Here is a 21,721-nt window from a genome sequence, read left to right as displayed (position 1 = left end):
ATTTGGTTGGTAGGCTTGTGCCTCAGAAATATAAGAGGAAATATCTTTTTCTGTGGCAAGGCTTGTCTAGCTAGGGAAGATTGATGATAGACCTATTCATTGTCCTCTTGCCTTGCTCCTGGCTCTTCAATGACTCATGAGATCAGGCTGTAAGGAAACACATTAGGCATTACTATTAGGACTCCTAAGTAGATTTCTATATGTTATGCTATTTTGTATTATAGGAATCATTATGGTGGAAGAGTAATTGTACAGGTTGTAGAGTGTCCCACCCTCTTGTAATAAAGAGGTATTAATATTCAGGATTTTGTGGTACTTGGAAGAAAGTTGTAATATTTCATTGCAAGCTTTCCAGCTCTCAGATGAGTCCACCTGTATGAAAGCTTTCTTTCAGGGCATCAGGCCAGAGGCAGCAGCAACGAAAGAGTGGAGAAAGCGCAGCAAGCAGTGAACTGCATCAGCGCCAAGAGTTATGTCACTGGCCCTGCAGATGCCCACCTGTGCCAAGCTGCAGTCCTGGGGTGAGCCTGGTGAGAGATGGCTGTGGATGTTGCTGGATGTGTGCCAAACAAGCAAACACCACCTGTAATGAAGCAGAGGTCTGTGACCATCACAAGGGACTCTACTGTGATTACTCTGCAGATAAGCCTAGGTATGAAAGAGGAATATGTGCATGTAAGTCTTCACTGTTTTCTTTTCTATTTTGTATAAAGGGGCAGCAGGGCTGCAAAGAAAATGACACTCCCAACTGACCCACATTTCATACCCTGCTATTTTTCTTCCAAAACAGAGACAAATGAGCACACTCTGGATCACTCTCTGGAATAACAGAGGAACAGAGGAACATTTTCTTTAGCTATCAATTAGACTGAGAATTAATTGAACAAGTGAATTTCTGAACCGGAACTTTCTTAATTGTTAGAAATCTAATCCCACCAAAGAGCTTTCCAAAGCTAACTAAACAGATCTCCCATTTAAAAAGGATTTTTAGGATTAGAAAGCTGAGATAATGGAGATATTATTACCGTTAGATCCTGTTTTCTTACTACGGAAAATACTGAAGAACAGCCAAAAATATGAAATATCAAGCAAGAATACTTCAAATCGTAACAAACCTGCATGTGGGTTTTTATGTGCATGCAAAGTTTTTTGAATAGTGTGAAACATTAATACTAATTATTGCTTCATTATTTATTAAATTTATATGCCATCTATCTCATTGATAGGTAACTTCATAAATGTCACCTGCAATATTTAATTAACTGATTTTCCTGACATTTATTCATTCTGTTTTGCTATTTCAAGATATGATAGCTGTTGGCTGTGAGCTGAGTGGTGTGTACTATACCAATGGCCAATCTTTCCAGCCTTCTCCTCTCTTTTCGTGCCTGTGTGTGAATGGTGCAATTGGATGCACACCGGTATTCATCCCAAAGTCAGCATCAAATGACTGTGCATTGCTGAAGGACAAAAAAAAAGCTGGACATTCCAAATGTGCTTCAGAGCATTTGGAAGAACGGCAATCAAGACATTACCGAATAATGTCAGGTATACAAGATTGGACCAATGAAATATTATAGGTACTAAAAAAAGAAGACAACGTGTTGCCTTATTAAGGAAAAGTTAATAATAAGTATTTTTTTATTTATTTGTTAAATTTAGTTGCCACCTATCTTGCCATAGGGCTGCTCTACTTTTCTTTTTCTTTTTTTAACCCAAAAGCAACAAGATTTGAGAACAGGACTGGCCACTCCACATCTGCCAGATATCCAAGAATATCCTACTTCCCTGGGAAATCAAAATTCATTCCAAATCACACACATGGCTGCTAAAGTTTCAAGATATTCTGGCATTATCATGAGATCTTGTGTGATTTCTGCAATCTCATATGAAATGTCTACCTTGAGAGATTGGTTTTCTTTGGTGGGGGGGCAGGGGAGGAAGGAATGCCTGGCCCACTGCATGGTGTCAAACTCAGGGCCAGAAAAGCTGATGTCCGTTTTGAGCTTGGTGGGAAACTCCACTTTTTAATTTGGGATTCAAGGATACCAATCCTTTTCTCACACCTGACACATTAGGATAAATAAGCAATTGTGGAAATGCTGCCTCAAATTCTAAAAATGTAATTATAGTTCAAGCAGCTTACCACTTTTATGCTATAAATGCATGGTTTGCATGCAGTATTATAAATAATTGTTTTTGAAGTTGTTTATTTTGCCAGATGCAAAGCTTTATTGGAATGTCCGCTACTTTCTTGCTTTCCTCATTTACTATCCTAGTTAACAAGTCCCCTTAGTAAAGGCAATGCAATTATTTTATATACAATAAATCTAAATATACTATCTGTTAAAATATACAGCTTTGTAACCTTGCTTTATTTATTTCAGATCTGTGCCAGGTTTTTACTTTGCTTCCTGCACTGAGATTTTAAGCTGCTGTTTACTTCCCAGGTATCCTGGCTCTTCTGCTTTGTCCCTTGAGCTGTGCACTTTTTATATCTGGTCAGTCATCCTCTGAAACCCCATCAGGATTTGCTAATGGAGACTTTAAAAACAGCTTAACACAGAGAACTGTTAGTGCTTCAAATTTTCAAGGCCATTCATCTTGAAGAAAAACAAATTCTTATAGAATTTTCAAGAGTAAGACAGAAACACAACATGTTCCAAGTTTCAGAGGACTGAGGTATCAAAGTCCCGTAAAATGTCATAAAATTTGAAGAGGCACACATCCATTGGCCAATTCTGCAAAAAATCTTAACCTCATGAACTTAAATACAGTGGATTTAAAAAAAAAACATTTTTATCATATTTTATCTTACCATATTATGGTTTGCTCACTGAGCCCTGATTGGAGGTATCATTCAATATTTTTAACCTTTAGATTAAAATGTAAAAAAATTAATATATTTCTGCCTTTTAGCTTTCAGAAATGTTCCTCTTGTTTTGAAAAAGAAATGCCTAATACAAGCAACTCCATGGACACCTTGTTCCCGAACTTGTGGTATTGGCATCTCTGACAGAGTGACCAATGGAAACAGTAAATGTGAAATGAGAAAGGAAAAGAGACTGTGTTATATTCAACCCTGCCAAGCAAATTTTACAAAGATTCTGAAGGTAAATTGTGATGCCCAAACTGCCTCGTTATTCAGAGAGCAAATGCTTGATGAACGTGGTTACAAAAAGAAATACAGTGCATGGATGATTGTGAAGAGCTATCATTTTGCCCTTCAGTTGAGTTATGGGCTAGGAAATAGTAGGGCTGAGGAACAGGAGTCAGGATTAATAGCTCATTCATTATAACTCTGTAGGCCTTTTCCTACATTGCTTTTATATCTACCAATTTCTTCTATTTAAGGATTTGTTGCCTTCTCTCTTTGTTTTAGTGATTGCTGATAGAGGGAGTAGGCATTTTACCTCAGTTGCATGAGTTCTTGTGCTGGCAGCCCATCCTGCTCAAACAGGGCTAGGAGGAACTTTAGCCATCATTAATTTTTAGATGAGATACCTTGAAAATATACCCCCCCACACACACATATTATAAATTTACTTGACCAAATTATGTAAGGGCATTTAAAAAGCTGCCCTAAATTCTACTATGTATGTAATGTGCATTTTGACCATAATTTCAACTGTATTCTGTGTTTATTTTCGAGATTCCAAAAGGAAAAACATGTCGGCCCACATTTCAGCTTGCTACAGCTGAGAAACTTGTCTTCTCTGGATGCACAAGTAGACAAATATACAAACCTGTGTTTTGTGGAATCTGCCTGGATAGGAGATGCTGCATACCGAATAAATCTGTCATGATTACAGTACAGTTTGATTGCCCTGAAGAAGCACCTGTCAAGTGGAAGATGATGTGGATTACATCTTGTGTTTGTCAGAAGATATGTAATGATCCAGGAGACTGGTTTTCTGAACTCAGGCTTTTATAAGAAATGTGTGGGAAGAAAATACCATCTCCTCCTTTTTTGCCATGAAAAAGGTGGCCACATCCATACTGAATGCCATTCACCAAATATACTGTATAAAATATTAACCAAAAAGATTATTTTAAAATACTTTTGAATGCCTTGAAACTGTAGGAATAAAAAGAAAGTGTATTATTAGCACTATTACAGTCACTCTGAGCAAGAAGCAAACAACTAGTAGACTAATTTGCTGATTTCAACTAGTGTGCTGATTTTAAGACAACTCCTGAACATAATAAAATAGATTTACTTCAATGTGGTTATATGCTTGAGAAAAATGTCTTCGTGCATATGGATGGACCCATTTTATGTTATAGATTTGGCTTGCTCGTTATAACTTGCATGTTTCTGGAGTAGGTAGGTATCTTTTTTAAAAAATCTATGCATCATAACATGATTCAAAATGTCCACCTTTCATAACTCAACATTGCTATGTAATTTAGTTTGCATTTAGCAGTAATTCCCCAAATTTCAGCCAACAGCATAGCAAATCTAGCAATGCTGTACATATACTTTTGTAGAAATATAGACTGTAAAATTTCATTTTTCACTCAACCTGAAGATATGCTCTATAATTGCAGTTTTTGTTATACTTTCTACCCGACCATCAATAGAAACAGGAAGGATCCTGGTCTGCATGAGATTATGACAGTGTTTCACTTTCTAGAACACATAGAAAAATGCATCTCATTTAAAGCCAGACTTCTGCCTCGCACTTGGCTCTGAATCAGAGTAATAGGCAGTGAAACTAGCAGTATCCGTGCCTAAACCTCAGTTAAACTGGAGTAGCTGATAGAATCAGAAACAAGGAACTGGGTTTTAGACTAGACAGTTTTTACTTCACATTGGGATTTCTGTCTGCAACGAACCACAGAGGTCAACACATTCCAAGTTCAACACAAGGGATTTTTTTTTACATTTATTAAAGTATTAATAAAAATATAACGAGAAATATTTATATTCAAAATGTGCTCATTTCAAAAAATATACATACAAAAATAAACAGTGCTTAAGATAAAAGTGCATTTCACAATATGAAAGTTGAGATTTGCATTATCCAATCTCCGTACAACCTCTGTGCAAGATATAAAAATATTTTACGAAACTGTTGGGCAGATTGAATGTTTCCACTGTCTTTCAAGAGTAACAGTACTTCTGATTGTCATAAAAGATCATTGTTAAGAATTTATCAGCCAGAACTGGTCTTACATCTTCCCAACTGAATTCAGTACTCACCATGGGTTAGACAGCATGTGCAGTTTTTGCAAATACTGAATTTTTTTCCTACTATATCCCTGCATTGCTACATCACGATCTTCAATCTTGGTGGATCTACTGTAGGGCCACTGTTAGCAGCTTCAAGCTGATTATAGTCCTCTATTAAATTTGATAGCGATGAAAGTGCTTCAGAGAAACAGTTCTGATCCATCCCATCAACATGTAGGTAATGATGAAGGTGAGCCTGCAGAAACAAGTATTAACTTCAGTCATGCAGTATATATTTTACTGGGATAAATATTCCACATAAATGCAATTGTTCTCCTAAAATTGAAAAGTAAACAGAACACATGACCACTTATGGTGGAAAATCAATGGAGTGTAGTTTTTTTAAAAAAATCTAGGATATCATCTGTCACTTGCACCCCCTACCCCACCCACTCTCTCTCTCTGAGTCTTTTTCTTGTTCCTTTTCTCTCCCATTCTTGTTATATAACTTTGCACTGCAGTCAACTGGCCATTTATATACCTTCAAATATATTACAACCTTACTATACAGTCTGGGAAACAGGGAAGCCAACTGACATGAGTACAGTTTTTTTGATACAGAAGATTTCCTAATATTGAGAATAACGCAAGTACAAATGAACTAATTAAAATAGTTGCATGACTTCTCATTTTAGGGCATACCTTTTTCTTGTACAACTTCATGAATCTCTCTTTGAGTTCAATGAAAGTTGGTTTAATGCAGGTGTTATTTGCCAGTGCCAACAAAGAATGGGAATGGCCAACTGGAGGTACTGAACATAAACCAGTTTTCCATCCTTCTTGATTCCAGGATACAAACTGAAGTGAAGGCTTCAACCTGCAACCAGCAAATTAGGGCTTGAAATAATAACAAGCAATAGTGCTACATTATGCTTCGTAAATGAACTATATTTCCAGGTAATAAAGTCAGATTGTGATGACAAGATTAGATTGGCATATCTTAAGGGTACCTAGTTGGAGAAGATGCCATTACACAAAGCAAAGTTAGTGACAGATTTAACTATTTCCAATGATATTTAAATTGATGTCCACAGCACTAGTATGCAATAAAGACCTTCTAACTATCCTATTAATGGAAGTGTGTTCAAAAGCATATGCCTAAAATTGATGCTAAATCTGAGTTTTACATTCTGTGTGCTAATTTCTAAACCACATCATATTGTGATGGGATGCCTAAAGGATCTTGGGAACGCAGAGGAGGCGAAAACAGCTTTGTTACAAAAGAGATTCTTGAGTCCAGGGAGGTGGTGGTGGGGGAAACATGAGAAAAAGAATAGGCCTGCCTTAATACAGCAGGTGTAAATTCTACAGGATAATGACTAGCAATAAATATCTTTCTAGAAATCCAAATGACTCGTTTTCTGTGTTGGCCTCGCAGGGCTTGATATATAAACATATACTGTATAACATTACATGCACATCAAATGCTATGTTAGGGAAAATGTAAGATTAAATTACCAAATGTTTCTGTATTCTCAACAATATAATCATTTACAACATAGGCATAACTGGGCATTAAAAAGAGATCACACTAAGTTGGTCTTTTGAAAAAGCAGTTAATAATTCTTGAGAACATATGTTTTAGTACAAACCGTTCAATATTTCTACGAAGATCTGAAACTTGTACGTTTCCTCTGACTAAGAGGGCACAAGCAAGGTACAAATTATGTCTTGGATCAGCTCGTAACAGCTGGTGTTCTTTGCTAAAAGCATCAGAAAACATTTGATCCAACCTAAAAAACAGAGGAATTGGTTAACAGTATTAAGAATATATGCCAATAAGATAAATATGTATTTTGTATATATTCTGGTTGCAAGGTTTTAGAAACTATACAATAGTTATGAATAGTAAGAACGTATTTGTGAATTTCCTACAATCCCCTGTTCCCGAAAGGTCAGGTACAAGTCCTATGGCATCTCAAAAAACAATAAAATCCTTCTGAAAAGGAAAAAAAATCAGATTTATTCGCAATACAGCAGTCTGAAAATATAGCAGTCTGGACAAAAGAAATACGGATTTTGGTCAAGTGAGCAGAAAGCCTCACGTCTCCCAAAGAGATGTAGTTAAACTAATACAATCCTTAGGTCAGAAAGGTCTTAGGTTTTAATTATATATTACTTGAAATAATGAAAATGAATTCTTCAAATTTTAGCATCCTTATTTACACACATCACAAAGGGTTGAGAACTAGCAATAATAGTATCAATACACAAAAGGATAACACAAAAGATAAGCCAGCTGCTTATCTTCTCAGTGCAGTTAGCAAATAATATGCCAGAGGCTTAAAACTTTTAAGAATGGATGGAAATGGAAAGCATAACTGAAGATGAGTAAGCAGTTGACACAAGGCTATGCATTTAAAATATTTATTTTATTTTATTTAGACTGCTGATCATTAATCCAAAGAAATTCCATTTTTTTTCCTATGGATGTTACAAAGCAGATTCATTTTCAAGTTAGTATACAGTTGTCATTTACATGTAAAAACAAAGCAGCCAAGCGTTAGAAGTCTTCAAAGCACATTGCTATTGACAAGTTACCCTTCTAGGAACAATGTTGAATAATAATACTCACCTTCGAGAAGGCACATTAACATCAGCCAGAGTATAAAGAGGAGTCAAACTGGAAACTAGATAATGAAGTCGAGGAAAGGGAACCAAGTTCATGCTGATTTCATTAAGATCCATATTAAGAGATCCTTCAAATCTAGCAGAGCTGAAAATAACATAAAGTTGTATAAAATCAAAAAGTCCTTTGATTGCTTGAGAAGGAGATTACAGATCTTCTCTGCCAAGTTATGTGGTGCTTTAATAGCTCTGAGTTTAACAATCAGATTAATCATAATACTTATTTCAGAAGGGTAGAAAAGGAAAAAAAAAATCCTGTGGCTTTGCTCTTACTACAAGGCCAAGACTGATGGAAATTCTACATAGGGATTTGCTGATATTTTGCAAAGCTATACCTATGTTTATCCATTATGCAGAAATGCTGCAGAAACAAAGTTTTAAACATTCCATTCAAAGCCAAACAGGGCATCAACAAAAAGAATGAATTTTATCCTTTCAATTTACAAGTGTGCTCAGGGGCTTTACTACTATTTATTTTCTTTTAAGCTTTTCTGCCACTCCCAGCACCTGGCTTTTTAAACTTCCCATAAAAACAACATCACCCATAATTTTTTAAGGAGGTGGCTACTTGCAAAGAAGCAAATGACTATGACCTACAGAAAAACGCAGAAGCTTTATTTCAACAAGATAACATATTTTAGTATAAGGACAATTTATTTATTTTTATTAGAAGGCTTAAAAGTTCACCTGGTCAGGTTCAATAGTAAGTTAGCCACAATGTTGTTCATAGCATCAAAAGGTTTTTCTTGAAGATGTTTTATTCCACCTGTACTCGAAGTCACCAAGCTGCTTTGTTTTACAGTTGATCCTAGCTTTCCAGAGTTGGTCATCTGGTTAATTTTACTAACTATGTCAAATAAAGACTTTGGAAGATGAAAAAACAACAACAACAATGAAAAACATTTATATTATGCAAAGTTAATATTTTTTGTACAGTTCTAATTAAATCCATTGAGAAGGGAAGATATTTTCAAAGAAGTTCATCACAATGCAGGAATGCAGCCTTATCATGTTTCTAATGTGTTTCAAATACATTTAAACCTCAAAAGACAAAAAAGGCAAAACTACAATGGCCTGGATTTTATAATAAATTGACAGATTTAGTTGATCTTAGAGTAGCTCCATGAAATGGATAGAGCTTATATTCTAAACAGTGCTTTCAATTAAGGAGTTGGATTAGGAAGAAGAAAGACCAGGTGCATGCTCCTTCATGGATATTCAATATGTGATTGTGGATTGTCAATCACTCAGCCAAATTCACAATGGAAATGCGAATAGGAGAATGCAATTTACACTGCCTTGGGCTCCTAGAGATTGGACATACACATAAACAATAACATTATTATTAAAACTAATTATAAAGTATTTTTTAATTAAAAAGTTGCAAGATGCTTCACAAATTTAACATCCAAACACTTGCTAAGTGAAAGCAGACAACCAAGCAAAATATTTAATTCCTGTTAAGTGCAGATATATTCATATATACATACAATATATATACAAGAAAAGTGAAAAATGTACACAATCTGAAGAGAAATCAGAATATATATTATCAGACTATCTTTGTCTGTGTATATATGCACACAAAAAATATATCGGGGTGTCAAACTGGATTTCATTGTGGGCTGCATCATGGTTGTGTTTGGCCTTGGGGGGGGGCAGGGGTGGGCGTGACCAGGGTGGGCGTAGCCACCTTGACACTTGTCGAGGCTCCGTTTTTGGCTGTGATGGCCTCCTGCAGCCCTCTGCTAGCAAAAACGGAGCCCGGGTGAGCTGTGTGTGGCCTCCGTTTTCGCTGGCAAAGGGTTGTAGGCCATTGCAGTAAAAAATGGAGCTAGGGAGGGCTGCGCGGAGGCACTGTGGGCCAATCCTTTGCTGCTTCCAGAGTGGCCCCGCAGGCCAGATTTAAGCACTCTGCAGGCCAGATCCAGCCCACGGGCCTTGAGTTTGACACCCCTAGTATATGTATGCACACATACATATTGGTTATATACTTTTTAAATTAGAAAATATTTTATTTTAAAAAGTGCAAAAATGTCTCTTCTGTTCACTTTAAAAAGCAAAGTTGTCATTGGTCTTGACTCAGAATAGTTCTACAATAAAAAAAGCATGAAGAAGCTATCAGTTCAACATTTGCACTATAAAGTTTATATTAAAGATAGAAAAGAACTACTCTTCTAATGAAAATTCTCAGGCCCTGACAAATGCTTACTTCATTTTCAATTGGTAATACACAGTCAGCATGTTCACTGAGTTCCTTCATAGCCAATACACTGTTATATGGAGATGTGATGACATCATCCTCACGTGATGGATAAACTGAAGTCACAAATCTATATACTTCTGGAAATTCATCTTCGAGTACTGTTAGTAAAAATGTACCAAGACCAGATCCTGTTCCTAGAAGAAATAAGGAAATAACTACAAAGCCAAATGACCTGTCTTACAAATTTTAAGAATTTTTTAAAAATTCAAAATCAATGTTTATACAATTTATCTCAGGCAACGTTTTTGGAAAACCTATGAGAAAATGTCTTAGACGATGGCATTATGAAATGCAAGAACTCAAAAGTAAGCTAACAACAACATGATTTTTGTAAAGTAGATAAACATAAAGAAAAATGTAATTTAAAAAATTGCACTGAGATTCATTAATAATTTTAATGAATATATCTTTTGAGGCAAATTGCAAGATATCTCCTTTATTTTAAACATCTCTGTTTTCAATGTAGTAAACTTTTTAATTCAGTTAATTAGTTTAGTTAATTCAGCATTCAGTTTTTATAGAATTTTTGTAAACGGCGATTGGGCCGTACTTTGCCCAATGCAATAGCACTTCCAATAACATGACCAGCAAGGTGGAAATGGAAAGAACCTGAAAAAATGTTGCCTCACAGCAAACAGAAAAACAACTGGGATGCTGGATTCAGCTCTCGGAAGTCAGAAATTCCTGTCCAATTTTAACCAAATGGAAATTTCTTATTGGATGTAGTAATGTATGCTACGTTTTCCTTCACGTCACCTGACAATGCTATATCTCTGGGACTAAAACAATACTTACCCCCTCCCATTGAATGAATAACAAAGAAGCATTGCAGACAGTCACAGTGCTCTGCAGTTTTCCTCAATTTTTCAACAATATGCTCTCGGTACTGACATCCATATACATTGTGACCCACAGCCCTGAAAATAGGAGACTTTTAATATGCTACCCTTCTATTTTAGTGCTAATATTAACATGCCATCTTTTGAGCTCATATGCATTAGTATCACATTTAAGCACAGGCCACATGATAAATGGAAGCAGGCCTCTTAGCCCCTTCCTCTTCTTTTGGTCCCACTGCTTTGCTTTTCCCATTCCACAGCTAGCTAAGGCAAAAGCTGGTTGACCTAGACAGAAAGGGCAAAATCTTTTGTCTGTTTAAGGACATTCTTTGCCATCATGAAGACAAAAAAATAAACAACAAAAATAAACAAGAAACAATTAAATTGATACCAATAAACCACTCTTAAATTCACACTCTTCTGGTCTTCACAGGCCACTTAAAATGATTGTGGCCATAAGCCAAGAACTACCTGTACATACCTTCTATGTAATTTGAAACCTGTCTAAAGAGCATTTGTATGAAGTTGGGACTGGGGGTGGGTGGAGGACTTAAAGGTCTAAATCTGTTATTTGGTTAGCTGCTCCAATTTGTTCTTAGATGACCGAATGAAATGAAGCAGCAGCAGTTAGGAACAGATGAGCATGTGCCTGAGAGGAGAATTTGGACCAGCTGGATTCCTCCTCCCCACAAAACCAGCTATTACCAACTGTCCTAAGAGAGTTATTTCAAAAGGCAAGCAAACAGACTGCACTTGTGTCATCTGGACTGTTTCCAACCAACTCTCCTATTGGAATAAGTCTAAGCCAACATATAAAGGTTTATATTCCGAAAATCGGGATACAAAGTATACAATGAATAGATCAATACAATTATATGGGGGGAAAAATGAAATATCTATTTATGGAAGCATGAAAACAGGAGATATGAGATATTTGGCAAGACAATTATAATTTTGGGATTTAAATATTTATCTTAATATCCTTTCAGGGATTGCAGTAAGTGCAAAAGATAAAAAATTTATATTGCATTTGAAGTTTTACAAAGAGAATCTGGTTGAAGATTTTTATGAAACTGAATTTATTCTTACCAATTGTTCCCTGAGCCAGAAACATCTGTGATCAGCTGTTTGCTATCAAACACCTCTCTTAATGGCCCCTGAAGAATTTCATTCACTACACCCTCTTCCATGTCAATCAGTAGAGCCTTAGAGAGCAGAATAAAAACAATTTACTCAGCATATCTTTAAAAACAGGACATGAAAATAAAGTAGGTATCTGCTTTGTTTAATTTTCACATACACTTTTAATTTTCAAAAAGCTGACTCCAGAAAAATGTGCCCTATATTTTCATATAAAATGAAAATTTAATTTCAATTATAATTAAAAATAGCTCCAGGATTAAATGTACACAAACATTATATACAAACCAGTAAATGTAACATTTATATACTAAGATACGCTTTTACTAAACTAATATTTGCTATTATGTGTTAGTTAAGTGGATTTATCAACATGATCTTGTCTCCACAAGCATATTTTCTAAGCTCCAGCATGATTTTTTTTTAAGTAACTCTGATTAAACTTTGTAGTTTTAATAATGATGTTCAAGCCAAGAATACTTCTGCAGCAAGACTGCTCAGGAAAAATAATGACTCTTGATAGTATATATCAACCCTTTCTGACAACTGAATATAAAAAGGGAAAAGTTATCCAACAACCATAAAGACATTTTTTCATTAAGAGAAGCATCTGTGCAGACAGATTTTTCCATGTAATCTATCTGCAAAAGTGTTATTTTCATTTTTAAAATTTCTTATTCAGATTATACTCACAATAAATATATTAAACAAAATTTGTTTTTGAAACTTAATTTAGTAGTTAATAATTTTAACTACTATTTAGTTTATTAGTAAATTTAGTAGTTAATAAGTAGTTAATTTAGACATACATACACACATATATATAACTACTTACTTTATTGCTAATCCTATATTGTATGTATGTACTGCATGTGAGAAATAAATTACATCTGACATGATGTAACAGTGTTATAACCTGCACAATAATAGTTCCTTCTAACAGTTAACTTTACATTTCCTTCTGAGGTTCACTTTACATTCCCTCTCCTATCTATTTGAAAATGGAGCAAAATATGAGCAGATATTATAGAGCTTTACAAAAGATAAAGCTGAATGACACGAAGACCTCACTTTATATGATTTAACCACTTTAACCAATCACATAAATATTATTTCAATAGTTACAAGGTAAATATGTTTGAAAATAAAACTTTCCAAATTAGGAACAGTTTACAGTATTGTCTACAAAGCAAAAGAAAGGGTTAAATTAAATATTTTCTCTTCTTACACGTGCTTTTAAGGAACAGATTTTTCCTCTGGAAATGTCAGCACTGTCACCATCTGTTCTAGAAAAATCAGAAGTCAATTAGTTATAATCATGGATAAAGATCAGCCTGCCTTTGCAGGTGATATCACTCTCATTTTATAAAAGAAAAACATTGACACATAAAAACTGAAAAATACTGTCCCTAATACAAAATAAAGAAACAAAAGAAATATAAATATTAAAAAAAAAAGATGCTTGGAATATGTAACACTTTTTGCAGGATCTCAAATAGATAACATTGGAAGACTATAATATTATCAGCACTATCTTCCTACTTATCATGAAGCAAGCCAAATAAGAGGGGTTTTTTTCAGTGCAACTTGATAAAGTGATGGCGTTATAGCAGGTCAATATATTAGCAAATCAGAAAGATACAACTATACCATGCAGGCAATGGGGCTTTGGCTTGGAAATAGCTTTTTGTTCAGGCTATGGAGGATAGCAAGTAAAATTAGAGTGACAAAAAATTGGATGAACAGTTAATATCCTCTCTATCCACCCATCACCTTTGCTGCCAATTGATGACCTAATAGCTCAGAGATTAAAAAAAAAACAGAACTATGATATTATTCTAAAACAATGAATACCAAGAATTATGGCCCAGTCTGAATAAATTAAGTCATGACAGTGGTGTAACATTTAATTAAATCTCTATACTGCAGATCTAATCTAAATGATTGTTTACAAATAAACTTATTTTAAGTCTGCAACAAGTTGACATGTATATCACAACACAACCTACCCACTGGGATTTCACTTAACTAATCCAGTAATGAAGACATACAAGCTTCAATTCTATACTCACTTAATTAAACCCCATTTAATTGCTCACATACAGAATTATAACAAAGCAGATTACAGATTACAGCATCAATGGCATACAGCGAATGATAAAATCATACCATTAATGCCAGAACTTTATCTTTCATAAGAGAAGAAAATGCTAACTTTCAGCAATGCAAAGTGTGACACAAAAGACTCTCTCAACATATACAGTCAGGTCCATAAATATTGGGACATCGACACAATTCTAACATCTTTGGCTCTATACACCACCACAATGGAGTTGGAATGAAACAAACACAATGTGCGTTAACTGCAGACTGTCAGCTTTAATTTGAGGGTTTGTACATCCAACTCAGGTGAACGGTGTACGACTTACAGCAGTTTGCATATGTGCCTCCCACTTGTTAAGGGACCAAAAGTAATGGGACAGAATAATAATCATAAATCAAACTTTCCCTTCTTAATACTTGGTTGCAAATCCTTTGCAGTCAAACACAGCCTGAAGTCTGGAACACATAGACATCACCAGACGCTGGGTTTCATCCCTGGTGATGCTCTGCCAGGCCTCTACTGCAACTGTCTTCAGTTCCTGCTTGTTCTTGGGGCATTTTCCCTTCAGTTTTGTCTTCAGCAAGTGAAATGCATGCTCAATGGGATTCAGGTCAGGTGATTGACTTGGCCATTGCATAACATTCCACTTCTGTCCCTTCAAAAACTCTTTGGTTGCTTTTGCAGTATGCTTTGGGTCATTGTCCATCTGCACTGTGAAGCGCCGTCCAATGAGTTCTGCAGCATTTGGCTGAATGTGAGCAGATAATATTGCCCGAAACACTTCAGAATTCATCCTGCTGCTTTTGTCAGCAGTCACATCATCAATAAATACAAGAGAACCAGTTCCATTGGCAGCCATACATGCCCACGCCATGACACTACCACCACCATGCTTCACTGATGAGGTGGTATGCTTAGAATCATGAGCAGTTCCTTTCCTTCTCCATACTCTTCTCTTCCCATCACTCTGGTACAAGTTGATCTTGGTCTCATCTGTCCATAAGATCTTGTTCCAGAACTGTGAAGGCTTTGTTAGATGTTGTTTGGCAAACTCTAATCTGGCCTTCCTGTTTTTGAGGCTCACCAATGGTTTACATCTTGTGGTGAACCCTCTGTATTCACTCTGGTGAAGTCTTCTCTTGACTGTTGACTTTGACATACGTACACCTACCTCCTGGAGAGTATTCTTGATCTGGCCAACTGTTGTGAAGGGTGTTTTCTTCACCAGGGAAAGAATTCTTCGGTCATCCACCACACTTGTTTTCCATGGTCTCCCAGGTCTTTTGGTGTTGCTGAGCTCACCGGTGCATTCCTTCTTTTTGAGAATGTTTCAAACAGTTGTTTTGGCCACGCCTAATGTTCTTGCTATCTCTCTGATGGGTTTGTTTTGTTTCTTCAGCCTAATGATGGCTTGCTTCACTGATAGTGACAGCTCTTTGGATCTCATCTTGAGAGTTGACAGCAACAGATTCCAAATGCAAATAGCACACTTGAAATGAACTCTGGGCCTTTTATCTGCACATTGTAATTGGGGTAATGAGGGAATATCACACACCTGGCCATGGAACAGCTGAGAAGCCAATTGTCCCATTACTTTTGGTCCCTTAACAAGTGGGAGGCACATATACAAACTGCTGTAAGTCCTACACCGTTCACCTGAGTTGGATGTACATACCCTCAAATTAAAGCTGACAGTCTGCAGTTAATGCACATTGTGTTTGTTTCATTCCAACTCCATTGTGGTGGTGTATAGAGCCAAAGATGTTAGAATTGTGTCGATGTCCCAATATTTATGGACCTGACTGTACAGAACAGTTTTAAAACAAAGTATCTCAATTAATGTATTACTATACTTCCCAAAGAAACTTACCTAGTGTTCACATTTCTAAAGAAACTGCTTAATGCTTCATCATAAAGTCCTTTCTAAAATAATAAAAAATACTTTAAGTAAAAACTAAACTTGGAACTTGCACTATAAGTTCTAGCACAAACATTTAAAAATAACTTTTCGAGATTATATTCCTTATTGTATTTCAAAAAACATGGGTGTGATTCAAAGAATGCATAATGCGTTTATCTGGTTTTCTTGTACAGATACATTCCGAAGTTATTTCAACTAATATTCTGCAAGATGGCTTTGGATTTTTTGACAGGTAAGTTTGTAAGTAGGCTCAAGACATACTGAAAACTAGTCTCTCAAAATCTTACAGTAAAATTCATGTTAATAACTGTGTGAAGAAATAAAAAAGGACAAATTACCTGTACTATTCAGAAACAAAAAACATAACTGGATTATGATACTGTTAATTAAAACAATGAATAATAATGAGGAGTTTGGTAGTACCTTTTCAAACTGAAAAAAATTAAAAGCATAAGTTAAATGGCTTAGGCCCAGGATACCTGGCAGACCATCTGCGGCCAGCGACAGCTCCCCATCGCCCGGTGCGTTCTCACAGGGAGGGCCTCCTTGGGGTCCCATCGGCCAGAGAGTGTCGACTGGTGATCCCAGGGAGCGGGCCTTCTCTGTGGGCGTGCCCACTCTGTGGAATCAGCTCCTCCTGGAGCTCTGGGTGGCTCCTGACCTTCGCTCCTTCTGCCGTGATCTTAAAACATGGTTATTTGGCCTGGCCGGATTGGACTGAAGGGGTTTTAAATGTGATTTTAAGGGGTTCTTATATTTGTTATATTTTATAATTGAATTTGTGTATTTATTGTGAGCCGCCCTGAGTCCTTTGGAGAGAGGGCGGCATACAAGCCCAAATAATAAACAAATTATCAGGGGATGTCTTATTTTCAGGGAAACAGGATAATTAAATTGAATTGTTGAGTTGTCCTGCGGCAAGTTGGCAGCTGTGAATTGGCTGTGGCGAGTTGTCCCATTGTGCCTGACACTATTCTGTGATAACACAATAAAACAAGTGACGGATCACCGAACAAATCAGCCCAGAGTTCTTTATTTGGTACAGAATTCATCAATAATCGAAGAGGTCCATCCGCACGAAGCCACATTAAGGAAGTAAGGAATAAAAAAATTTAAAGGGGCTCGATGGATTTTACTGGAATCCCACTCCACCTAACGGTTTGCCGGGGAGCTCCAGAGCATCATTGGAACCGTAGCCATGGCAACAGAACGCCGGGAGGGACGGTAACCACAGTAACCAGTCGCCGGGAACGGCGGGAACAGAAGGGCTGCAGCGCCTCACCGTGGCAGCATAAAGGACGGCGATGGCGGAAACCACCTCGCCGCAAAGGAGGGGAATCTTCGTTGCCGCGTTCCGACTCGGTAGCCTGTTTGCTGTGGTCTTATGCGGATGGACCACAATGGCAAAACAAGGAAGTAAAGACACCCCCCCCCCTTTTTTTTTAAACAATGAGAAGGGAAGCGGGTGAACAAGGAGCCTTTGGAAAGCATAACTACGCATGCGCTTATACTAGTGGGCACGCCGCAGTTTTTTTTCTAAAAAGGCGGGGCTTGTTACCTTATTAACAGTCGCGTGTTCACGTAATGCCAGATCCCAAAAACGGCAGCCTATTTGGTTTCCGCATTGACCTACTGTATTGGGAGAGAGGAAAAAGAAAGAGTGGAGGGAGGCATCCGTCGTGGAAGCAGAACGGAGGAAAAAAATAAAGGGAAAAAAAAGACTAAGAGAGACTGGGAATGACGTGCACGCTCACCCTGGACTACTACGGACTGCGTCATAACTGCTGCTCGCGCCGCTCTCGTGTCTCACGCAGGTCGCGCCTGAAAGATACTAGTCTCCCCACCTCTCTCCCTCCCCCCACCGCTCCGTTTGGAAGCGGCTTCAGAGCAGGAACGCGGACCCCCCCCTCCCTGCGCCTTGCTGATTGGACGCTCGCGCGCGCGGACATGGCGGGTGTGATCGTTTGCAGTGGAGTGGGAGGAGGGAACAGTTTCAGCCGTTGGTTTGGGCGCATGCGCTGAGGCCTTTTCACCGATTAGCGCGGTTTTGAACTCTTCCCGCCTGCGGTAATGCCGGTTTATTTTGGAGATGGGTTTGTCGCTCGTTTGGTTTTTTTTTCCCCTTCAGGATGGTGACCGGCACGACTCGTTGGCAAGAGTACGCATCTCTTCACGTAGCAGCGGGAACTGTGACGCCAGCCATTAGTAACGGCATAGTAATATATGATAATATATATCAATATATATCATATATATTACACAGATTATATATATATATATATATATATAAATAATCTAACGCGGCCTGAGTTTTGAGTCAGGGTTGTGGGTGCTGCCTCCTCCAAATTAGCGAGCCCTTCTGATTCATTTCGGGTGTCAACTCTCATAATTCATTATATAATTCGTAATTCACATGATTTCACATAAGCAAGTGTTACATGCCTAAGTGGAAGTGATCGTCAGTTAGTGGAAATGGACATTGGAGCCTCACCGCCACCCCCTCCACTCCGTTTGAGAAACACTCTAAGCTGAAACACATAAAAGGAGAATACAGGTAGTCCTTGGCTTAAAACCACTACAGAGCCCAAAATTTCTTTTGTCAAATGAGAGATTTGTTAAGTGAGTTTTGCCCCATCTTGCCACAGTTGTTAAGTGGGTCACTGCAGTTGATAAGTTAGTAACCTGGTTGTTAAGTAAATCTGGCTTCCCCATTGGCTTTGCTTGTCAAGAATGTCACAAATGTGAGCTTGGGACATGGCAACGGTCATAAATATGAGCTAGTTGCCAAGCATCTGAATTTTGATCACATGATCATGGGGATACTGCAAAGGTCGTAACTGAAAAACAGTCCTAAATCACATTTTTCAGTGCCATTGTAGTTTTGGATGGTCACTAAACAAACCTGTAAATTGAGGATTACCTGTATAGTATTCTGAGTGGAAATAGATCATAGAGCTAGAATACGTTTTTATTTTCTCTTATTTTAAAATGATTTTGATGCTAGTTTATATAAGTATGAAGGCTATTGCTGAGCACATTGTAAGCCGCCCTGAGTCTCCGGAGAAGGGCGGCATATAAATCAAATTAAAAAAAAAAAAAAAAAAATTTACTGTTTAAATTGTAACATATACAGGCATACCTCAAGAGTGGTTTCTTTTTAAGACCAGTGCAATAAGTGGTGAATATTACAATATCGGCAGCAATCACATTTTTATGGGGTTTCCCAGTACAGATAAGTTAGGTTTACAGTGTGCATTTAGTCTATTAAGTATAATGTGCTTAGCTTTATTAAAAATACTCTAGTGTTAAACAGTTAATCATTTGAAACTTCAGCCAGTCATAAGCTTTTTATAGGTGGAGGGGTTTGTAAAAAGTGCAATACCTGCAAATTGCAATACAGTGAAACAAGGTATGTCTGTAAGAAAAGGATGAGTCTGTATCATAATCTTCAAATAGGTGCACTCACACTGATTTAAGCTGCTCTAGCCTGTTTAGCAGCTGGCCATTGAATGTGCAATTGAAGGTCTGAAACCAGGAATATGCTAGGATGGTCTTTTGTCCTGTTCCTCCATTGAAAACATTACTATATTAAACTATACCACTCTTAAGAATTTTGATTCCTTATCTCTTCTCTGTTTTTAATACTAAATGTCTAAACCTGTATACATTTTCATGCAAACCAAATATTGCTAATATCATAATTAGTTACTAATAATTAGTAATAATTAGTAAGAACTGAACATGATCTTTTTGCAATGATTTTGTAAAAGCCAAGATAATCTAGTTCAGAGTTCCCAAATCTTTCCGGCTTTGTGGACTGGCTGGGGTGGGGAGGAGAGAGGGGAGGGTTCCGCACAATGTATTGCCCACCTCTTTTGCAGCCCGGTTCCAAATGGCTCAATGCACGATAATGGGCCACGGACCGGGGGTTGGGGACCACTGATCTAGGTTGCTCTGAGAATAAGAGGGTAAACTAAGGTACGTATACAGTAAAATAAGGACTGGGTGGCCCTAAAAAAATATCAGTACCACTTAACTTTTTAAATTTGTTTCTTTCCTTCAAGACTCATTAACTAAGACAGTATTCCCATTTTCCTACTATGTGATATGTTGTTTGTTGGAAATACAAATCCAGTCTGATATGAGACTGAAGTTGTGTAGTAGCTTTTGTTATGATAAATTAATGCTTCTACCTGAAATAAAAAATATTCTATGGTTCTTAAGGGAATAGAAATTTGGGTAACAGATTCAGATTATTTTTTTTATAAAACTGCTTTTCAGTTGGAATAAAGTAAGGAAATAAAAGGTGGACTTGGGTAGTAATATAATTTGATGACATTAGGGCATTATACGTATAATAATAACAACAACAATTTATTATTATAGTCTTAGACCAGAACAAATAAAAGCACTCAATATATATACACTTAAAACTTCTAGTAAAAAATATTAAATAACAACTAAAATCTATAATAAAATCCAATGTCAATTATACATGATCTGACTATACTATAGTTGCAATCCCTAAACTGTGTGGCCTGTTGTAGGTTCAACGCTAAAAGGGAAATGACTAAGTGCAAAGGGTTTGCTACAGTTATATAACATTGCTCCACATTGCGTGGAGAAGACAAGTGCTTGCAACGAATCCCCAGTGCTGCTGCACAGAATCTGGCTACCTGTGCTGTAGTTATGGACTGTTCATCCTTAAGCAGCCACTGAAGATAGGTAGTGTCGGAACGGCCAGGATACCTAGCAGTTATTGGCAGAATATGTTTTTTCCTAATCTCCGTATAAAAGAAACATCTAAGGAGCATGTGACCCACAGTCTCCACCTCTCCTGAGCCGCAGGGATAGCCTTTCTGTGAATAGTATCCTTTTATACTTGCCACACAGGACGGCCAATGGTGAGTTTTATAATATACAATCAGAATATCCACAATTCTACAATCAAGAAACAGTTTAACAATCAAGTATCCAGATTTCTCACGAACAACTGAAAATACTATTTATAATGAAAATGGTTTACTGTAAGGATAGGAAATGGAAAGTGGTTTATTTATTCAAAAAAGTGGAAGTGTTCTGACTTGCTGTTGTCCATTTAGTAGATAAGTTGACCTTCAAACGCTAGAAATCATTTATTGGTTGTAATTTTTCCTCTACTTATTTTGAGGCTGATAAATAAGTTTATCAGTTATTCCCATGCTGATGGTAAAATGCGCATGAAGCAAAAGAAAACTTGATTGCATATGCTGCTTTATCAAAAGAGACAGATCTGACCTTTTGTAACTTGCAAAGAATATTCCATCAAGAAACATATTCATTAACTTGTCATGACTGTTCAAATTCTATAAAATCTAAGAACTGATGTTTTATTTAGTAATAGTTTATTATTTTTATAAGAGTATTTCCACATGTATTGTTTTTGTTTATGGGCATCTGGCAAGTGATTCATAATCAGCTTGTTTGCATCAGTTCAATCTTGGCTCTGGATCCCAATTTTCACTTAATGTTGGTATTCAAGAGCAAAGTACTCTTCCCCCCCTATTTTGATACCAGTGTATTTGAAAGTGGAGCAAATATGGCATTT

At 36.9% G+C, this 21,721-nt stretch overlaps 2 protein-coding genes across 2 annotated transcripts; one reads left to right on the top strand and one right to left on the bottom strand.

The window, feature by feature from the left end:
• The first annotated feature begins 537 nt into the window (after positions 1 to 537).
• On the top strand, positions 538 to 3,934 carry CCN6 (cellular communication network factor 6). The gene is made up of 4 exons (XM_070953267.1): positions 538 to 652; positions 1,306 to 1,548; positions 2,920 to 3,113; positions 3,653 to 3,934. Exons 1-4 carry the CDS (start codon positions 538 to 540, stop codon positions 3,932 to 3,934), a joined length of 834 nt encoding a protein of 277 aa, XP_070809368.1.
• Positions 3,935 to 4,899: 965 nt separating this feature from the next.
• Positions 4,900 to 17,973, bottom strand: TUBE1 (tubulin epsilon 1). The gene is made up of 12 exons (XM_070953261.1): positions 17,889 to 17,973; positions 17,693 to 17,766; positions 16,084 to 16,136; positions 13,338 to 13,395; positions 12,059 to 12,174; positions 10,926 to 11,047; positions 10,077 to 10,264; positions 8,552 to 8,727; positions 7,812 to 7,952; positions 6,829 to 6,969; positions 5,879 to 6,053; positions 4,900 to 5,432 (listed from the first exon to the last, which is right to left on the bottom strand). Exons 1-12 carry the CDS (start codon positions 17,911 to 17,913, stop codon positions 5,274 to 5,276), a joined length of 1,428 nt encoding a protein of 475 aa, XP_070809362.1. The 5' UTR covers positions 17,914 to 17,973; the 3' UTR covers positions 4,900 to 5,273.
• Positions 17,974 to 21,721: the final 3,748 nt, after the last annotated feature.

This window comes from Pituophis catenifer, unplaced genomic scaffold (assembly GCF_029215685.1).
Source record: "Pituophis catenifer annectens isolate HBS135680 unplaced genomic scaffold, rPitCat1.0.hap2 SCAF_1, whole genome shotgun sequence".
NCBI lineage: Eukaryota > Metazoa > Chordata > Lepidosauria > Squamata > Colubridae > Pituophis > Pituophis catenifer.
The sequence above is the reverse complement of the archived record's forward strand: the minus strand, read 5'-3'. Positions and strand labels throughout refer to the sequence as shown.

What these genes read in the sequence shown, in the direction of transcription:
- TUBE1 (XM_070953261.1), bottom strand. Translation starts at nt 17,913, where the DNA reads ATGACGCAGTCCGTAGTAGTCCAGG. An exon ending in AACACGCGACTGTTAATAAG is followed by an intron (nt 16,137 to 17,692) that starts GTAACAAGCCCC and finishes TTATTATTTTAG; the next exon opens with AAAGGACTTTATGATGAAGC. An exon ending in TATTACCAATTGAAAATGAA is followed by an intron (nt 8,728 to 10,076) that starts GTAAGCATTTGT and finishes CATCTTCCAAAG; the next exon opens with TCTTTATTTGACATAGTTAG.
- CCN6 (XM_070953267.1), top strand. Translation starts at nt 538, where the DNA reads ATGGCTGTGGATGTTGCTGGATGTGTGCCAAACAAGCAAACACCACCT. An exon ending in TACTCTGCAGATAAGCCTAG is followed by an intron (nt 653 to 1,305) that starts GTATGAAAGAGG and finishes TGCTATTTCAAG; the next exon opens with ATATGATAGCTGTTGGCTGT. An exon ending in ATTTTACAAAGATTCTGAAG is followed by an intron (nt 3,114 to 3,652) that starts GTAAATTGTGAT and finishes TTTATTTTCGAG; the next exon opens with ATTCCAAAAGGAAAAACATG.